The following is a 7,851-nucleotide window of genomic DNA, read 5'->3' as shown; positions in this document are numbered from 1 at the left end:
CAGAATGCAGCATTATTATTATGTGACAGTGTATCTAGCGCAGGATTCTCACACAAGCACCATCTTTATATACACAGAATGCAGCATTATTATTATGTGACAGTGTATCTAGTGCAGGATTCTCACACAGGCACCATCTTTATATACACAGAATGCAGCATTATTATTATGTGACAGTGTATCTAGTGCAGGATTCTCACCCAGGCACCATCTTTATATACACAGAATGCAGCATTAATATTATGTGACAGTGTATCTAGTGCAGGATTCTCACACAGGCACCATCTTTATATACACAGAATGCAGCATTATTATTATGTGACAGTGTATCTAGTGCAGGATTCTCACACAGGCACCATCTTTATATACACAGAATGCAGCATTATTATTATGTGACAGTGTATCTAGTGCAGGATTCTCACACAGGCACCATCTTTATATACACAGAATGCAGCATTATTATTATGTGACAGTGTATCTAGCGCAGGATTCTCACACAAGCACCATCTTTATATACACAGAATGCAGCATTATTATTATGTGACAGTGTATCTAGCGCAGGATTCTCACACAGGTACCATCTTTATATACACAGGCAGCAGCATTATTATTATGTGACAGTGTATCTAGCGCAGGATTCTCACACAGGCACCATCTTTATATACACAGAATGCAGCATTATTATTATGTGACAGTGTATCTAGCGCAGGATTCTCACACAGGCACCCTCTTTATATACACAGAATGCAGCATTATTATTATGTGACAGTGTATCTAGCGCAGGATTCTCATACAGGCACCATCTTTATATACACAGAATGCAGCATTATTATTATGTGACAGTGTATCTAATGCAGGATTCTTACACAGGCACATCTTTATATACACAGAATGCAGCATTATTATTATGTGACAGTGTATCTAGTGCAGGATTCTCACCCAGGCACCGTCTTTATATACACAGAATGCAGCATTATTATTATGTGACAGTGTATCTAGTGCAGGATTCTCACCCAGGCACCATCTTTATATACACAGAATGCAGCATTATTATTATGTGACAGTGTATCTAGCGCAGGATTCTCACACAGGCACCATCTTTATATACACAGAATGCAGCATTATTATTATGTGACAGTGTATCTAATGCAGGATTCTCACACAGGCACCATCTTTATATACACAGAATGCAGCATTATTATTATGTGACAGTGTATCTAGTGCAGTATTATCACACAGGCACCATCTTTATATACACAGAATGCAGCATTATTATTATGTGACAGTTTATCTAGTGCAGGATTCTCACACAGGCACCATCTTTATATACACAGAATGCAGCATTATTATTATGTGACAGTGTATCTAGTGCAGGATTCTCACCCAGGTACCATCTTTATATACACAGAATGCAGCATTATTATTATGTGACAGTTTATCTAGTGCATGATTCTCACACAGGCACCATCTTTATATACACAGAATGCAGCATTATTATTATGTGACAGTGTATCTAGCGCAGGATTCGCACACAGGCACCATCTTTATATACATAGAATGCAGCATTATTATTATGTGACAGTGTATCTAGCACAGGATTCTCACACAGGCACCATCTTTATATACACAGGCAGCAGCATTATTATTATGTGACAGTGTATCTAGTGCAGGATTCTCACACAGGCACCATCTTTATATACACAGAATGCAGCATTATTATTATGTGACAGTGTATCTAGTGCAGGAGTCTCACACAGGCACCATCTTTATATACACAGAATGCAGCATTATTATTATGTGACAGTGTATCTAGTGCAGGATTCTCACACAGGCACCATCTTTATATACACAGAATGCAGCATTATTATTATGTGACAGTGTATCTAGTGCAGGATTCTCACCCAGGTACCATCTTTATATACACAGAATGCAGCATTATTATTATGTGACAGTGTATCTAGTGCAGGATTCTCACCCAGGTACCATCTTTATATACACAGAATGCAGCATTATTATTATGTGACAGTGTATCTAGTGCAGGATTCTCACACAGACACCATCTTTATATACACAGAATACAGCATTATTATTATTATCAGTGTATCTAGCACAGGATTCTCACACAGACATCATCACCCCATACCCTAAATGCAGCATGAAGAGGCTCAGTGAAGGTGACAGTGACGGTGTGTAAGTGTCTGATCGGGTCACACAGCTCATAAAAGGTCAGACGCCCAGCCTCATAGTCCAGCAGTATTCCTACTGTGTCACATGATAGAGGGGGGTGTAATAAGGTGTTTATATTGTTATGTCTCATGTAAAGATCTTTATTATAACTACACAAACACCAGGACTTGTTATTCTCTCCTATCCCAGACTGATCTCCTCCCCTCCCCATACTGGTATAACAACCCCCTACACACCACTCACGCCAGTACCCTGATTCACTGATCTGCACTTCCCAGTAATGTCGTCCTGAGGAAAAGCTCCTTGTGCTTAATACCTGAGCATAATCTGTAAATCTCTCTGGTGTTTCTGGTCGCTGCTGGTTTATAACTGAGCAGGATGCAGTTTTCAGGTCACCTGATACAATAACATTATTATGAGCTGTGTTTATATCCAGGAATATGTCTGATGTCACCTGCATATAGATCCCTCTCTTTACATCAGTCACAATATCAGCTAAACCTCTGTATAAGGTCACTGAGATCAGACCCTCATCTAAATCCCCCCCAGCAGGGACCTGTTTATCACCTCTCTGTGTGACCTCATTATCTCCCTTCTCAGCACCACAAAAGTCATCTCTGTGTGATTCCTGTTCTTGTAGGACAGTTAATGGGTCAGTCATGTTGTACAGCTCCTCAATGTGACTCATCTTCCTGGTCAGCTCGTCCTTCTCTTTTTCCAGCTGCTGGATCAGATCAGAGATTGGGAGTAAAAGCTGCTCCTGCTGCCGGGTGATGTCACTCAGGACTCGCTTCTCTAGGTCTTCCAGCTGTTTCCTGATGTCCCTAATCAGGGCAGTGAGTCGCTCTGTTACACCAGCTGCTTTCTCCTGCACCCCTCTCCTGTGCTTCTGCAGACTCTGGACTCTTTTCTCAGTCTTCTCTCTCTTTGTGGTCAGTTTCTGCAGAACATTTCTCAGTTTCTTTTTTTTCTTCTCAGAAGCCTCATTCAGCAGCTCCACCTGGTGTCCCCTGTGCTCTCCGACCAGGGAGCAGGACACACAGATACAGGCAGCATCCTCAGTGCAGTAATATTTCAGCAGCTCCCTGTGTATGGAGAATTTTCTGTTACCCCAGGAAGTGGTGGGTTCAGTTAAGACGTGTTCCTCAGACTTGCTGTGTACCCTCAGGTGGGTATCACACAGAGAAGCCTCACAATGCAGACATGATTTAGCAGCAGGTACAGGAGAGTGAACACAGTAAGTGCAGAGGACCCCGGTGTCTTTTTGCTCTGGCTGAGTAATCTCTAAATGCTTCATTACATTACACAGCGCTATGTTCCTATGCAGTTTAGGTTTCTGAGTAAAAGTTTCTCTGCACTCAGGACAGGAATAAAGCCCAGACCCCTCCTGGGTACCCAGCACACTCTCAATACAGCCCAGGCAGAAGTTATGGCCACAGCTGAGAGTTACAGGATCTGTATAAATGCTCAGGCAGATGGGGCAGGTTAGCTCCTCTCTCAGATCAGCAGTCGCCATTCTTGAATTCAGCAGCAGGAAACGAAACTTACATTATCTTCCTATTCAGCACAAGGGCGTGGCAGTTACGTAACTGTATGTGCTCTGCCTGTTAACTCTTTATGTCCCAGACTGTAGTGACCAGGGCAGGTTTGTAAACTGATGAATGTTCTGTAGTGCTCTGTAATTTGTGTATCTGATGACATCACATGAAATATTAGGAGTACAACTTTGTTTATGTATTTTACCCACTAGCAAGGGTTAAATGCAATTTGAAAGAAATGAATTTGTTTCACAATAAGATGCTAAAACAGAATTATTTTTATACTAGAACATTCTTTCAATTCTGATGACACTTAATGTGATTTATTGCAAATTGTGTTCACATCACTAATAATTTCATGACTTGTGCAATTAACAGATTGTTATATTAATATTTCTTAAAGGTACAAACACGTAATTACAAAGATAAATGAACTGATTAATATATTATTAATTGATCAAATTTAATAGATTAACCTCTTCAATGTGCAGGATGACAACATATCATTATGTGTACTGCCTGTGTGCGTATGGTGTCACGTTGTTGGCATTAAGAGGGATCACTAATATGAGCCAGTTGTCTGTGATCCCGCACACTACTGACTGATCGGTGCTGGTATAGGGGGCACTGCGCCAAAGGCTACACGGTAGTGCCAGTGACATCACACACATTCGCATGGTGACATCACAGTAGGGGCGGAACCAGGAAGTGGCTAGTAGTGAATTGAGCTGGGTGGGGGGAGGGTGGTCTTAGCTCCTTTAGTAGTAAATATCACAAAGGTCCCTCATTTGTAAGAGAATCACCTTCACAAGATCCCAAATATTTTTTTAAAAAAAGTTAAAAGCACAACACACATAGTTGTGCTCATAAAAATATCTGTTATATCTAGAGACCCCAAGTAAAGTTTATTTCTAAAGAAAAATACCAATGGCACTACATAAATTATTTTTAGAACCTTCAATATCTTCTATAAGGCAAACTCATTTATTTTATGCTTATTATGGATCTAAGGTGCTTTGTATCAAAACAAAACATTATTATCTAAGTTATTAGGTAAAGCGTACTACAGAGGATACTTATATACAGCACTCTGGGTTCTGCAAACAAATATACTTAAATAAATGTGTTCATCTTCAATATGAAGTGTTTGGTGCAACTTTATTAGTACTTAATTACAAATGGGAAAAACATAAAACCTCTCTCATGCATTAGGATATCACAATTACCACTTATATAGCCCTTGGTTTGTAAGTAGTAAGGTCCTGAATCACCAATCTAAACAGTGGTCAACTCTAACAGGCACTTCTAATATTAACCCTTGTAAAGACCAAAGAGACAAATATCATTTATCATGAATCACTCTATTGAGCAGTGTATAGGATGAGCTAAAATAGTTAGATATTCCCATATGGTAAATAATAGTTATGAGTACCTGAATCTATATATGCATGGGACTCTATAAGGGTTTGTCTTGTAATAAGATATTGTCGCTATAATGGTTGTTATATCACATCACAGGAGTCAACCTCTCTTAAGTTTTATAACCAGTGTTATAATATTCCAAAAAATACCCTCAATCAGGGGCGGACTGAGACCAACCAGGGCCCCCGGCAAAAGTGTGACAGGGCCCCCCACCCACTCTTTGCTCCTCATACCTACCTCCTCTGCCCTTCCTCCCCTCTATTGCCCCTCCCATCTCCTGTGCCCCTCCCATCTCCCTTGCCCCTCCCCCACCATATTTTTAATTGCCATATAAAGAGACAATTTGTTTCCTTAAATATTTTTTTATAAGAACTAAATACTGGAAATTGGAAAGTGCTTATGGCAAAAAAAATCCTTTAAATAAGAGATGCATGATTCTATAAGTAGGCGTCTATACTAAATAAGAGATGCATGATTCTATAAGTAGGCGTCTATACTAAATAAGAGATGCATGATTCTATAAGTAGGCGTCTATACTAAATAAGAGATGCATGATTCTATAAGTATGCGTCTATACTAAATAAGAGATGCATGATTCTATAAGTATGCGTCTATACTAAATAAGAGATGCATGATTCTATAAGTATGCGTCTATACTAAATAAGAGATGCATGATTCTATAAGTGTGCGTCTATACTAAATAAGAGATGCATGATTCTATAAGTATGCGTCTATACTAAATAAGAGATGCATGATTCTATAAGTAGGCGTCTATACTAAATAAGAGATGCATGATTCTATAAGTAGGCGTCTATACTAAATAAGAGATGCATGATTCTATAAGTATGCGTCTATACTAAATAAGAGATGCATGATTCTATAAGTATGCGTCTATACTAAATAAGAGATGCATGATTCTATAAGTATGCGTCTATACTAAATAAGAGATGCATGATTCTATAAGTATGCGTCTATACTAAATAAGAGATGCATGATTCTATAAGTATGCGTCTATACTAAATAAGAGATGCATGATTCTATAAGTATGCGTCTATACTAAATAAGAGATGCAAGATTCTATAAGTATGCGTCTATACTAAATAAGAGATGCATGATTCTATAAGTATGCGTCTATACTAAATAAGAGATGCATGGTTCTATAAGTAGGCGTCTATACTAAATAAGAGATGCATGATTCTATAAGTATGCGTCTATACTAAATAAGAGACGCACGATTCTATAAGTATGCGTCTATACTAAATAAGAGATGCATGATTCTATAAGTATGCGTCTATACTAAATAAGAGATGCATGATTCTATAAGTATGCGTCTATACTAAATAAGAGATGCATGATTCTATAAGTATGCGTCTATACTAAATAAAGATAAAACTATCTCCATTTTAACTGAAACCACCGCAGGTTTAGAGAAATTCATTTTAAAGGGAGAGTAAAGTCAAAATTAAACTTTAAAAGGGACATGAAAGAAAATTTTTTTTTCCATGATTTAGGTAGAACTTACAATTTTATACAACTTTTCAGTTTACTTTTATTATCAAATTTGCTTCATTCTCTTGGTATCATTTGTTGAAGGAGCAGCAATGCACTACTGGTTTCTAACTGAACACATGGGTGAGCCAATGACAATCAGTATATATATGCAGCCACCAATCAGCAGCTAGAACCTAGGTTCTTTGCTGCTCCTGAGCCTACAACTTTTCAACAAAGGAGAACAAGAGAAGGAAGCAAATTAAATAATAGAAGTAAATTGGAAAGTTGTGTAAAATGTTATGCTCTGTCTAAATCATGCTCTGTCTAATTATGACTTTACTGTCCCTTTAATGATTCATATTGAACTTACAATTTTAAACACATTCATTACAATTTACTTCTTTTATCTAAGTTGCTTATTGCACTTCTTATCATTTGTTGAAAAGCAAACCTGGGAAGGTTCAGGAGCAGCAATGGACTACTGGGATTTAGCTGAAGATTGGTGGATGCACATATATGCCTTTTGTTATTGGCTCACTTAACATGTTCAGCTAGCTCCCAGTAGAACATTGCTGCTCCCCTCCTACAGCATCCCATGTAGAGATATACAGTACTATAGAGAGGTCTAACGCCCACCAGATGTCCAGCTAGCTCCCAGTAGAACATTGCTGCTCCCCTCCTACAGCATCTCATGTAGAGATATACAGTACTATATATAGAGTGGTCTAACGCCCACCAAAACCTAATGTATACAAATGTAACACAATGTAGAGGTTCCCTATGCCTCACACACAGCCCCTCCCTAGTACCTTATATACAGATATAAAATATTATAGAGAGGTCCCCATTGTCTCACACAGTACCTTATATACAGATATATAATACTATAGAGGTTCTATAAGTATGCGTCTATACTAAATAAGAGATGCATGATTCTATAAGTATGCGTCTATATTAAATAAGAGATGCATGATTCTATAAGTATGCGTCTATACTAAATAAGAGATGCATGATTCTATAAGTATGCGTCTATACTAAATAAGAGATGCATGATTCTATAAGTATGCGTCTATACTAAATAAGAGATGCATGATTCTATAAGTATGCGTCTATACTAAATAAGAGATGCATGATTCTATAAGTAGGCGTCTATACTAAATAAGAGATGCATGATTCTATAAGTATGCGTCTATACTAAATAAGAGATGCATGA

General features: G+C 38.2%; 1 protein-coding gene across 1 annotated transcript; it reads right to left on the bottom strand.

Annotated features, from left to right (window-relative positions):
* Positions 1 to 2,025: 2,025 nt before the first annotated feature.
* Positions 2,026 to 3,718, bottom strand: LOC128667171 (E3 ubiquitin/ISG15 ligase TRIM25-like). The gene has a single exon (XM_053722102.1). It carries the CDS (start codon positions 3,701 to 3,703, stop codon positions 2,105 to 2,107), a length of 1,599 nt encoding a protein of 532 aa, XP_053578077.1. The 5' UTR covers positions 3,704 to 3,718; the 3' UTR covers positions 2,026 to 2,104.
* Positions 3,719 to 7,851: the final 4,133 nt, after the last annotated feature.

The sequence above is a fragment of the Bombina bombina genome, chromosome 7 (genome assembly GCF_027579735.1).
Source record: "Bombina bombina isolate aBomBom1 chromosome 7, aBomBom1.pri, whole genome shotgun sequence".
In the NCBI taxonomy this organism is placed as follows: domain Eukaryota; kingdom Metazoa; phylum Chordata; class Amphibia; order Anura; family Bombinatoridae; genus Bombina; species Bombina bombina.
This window is presented reverse-complemented; position numbering and strand designations above follow the sequence as displayed.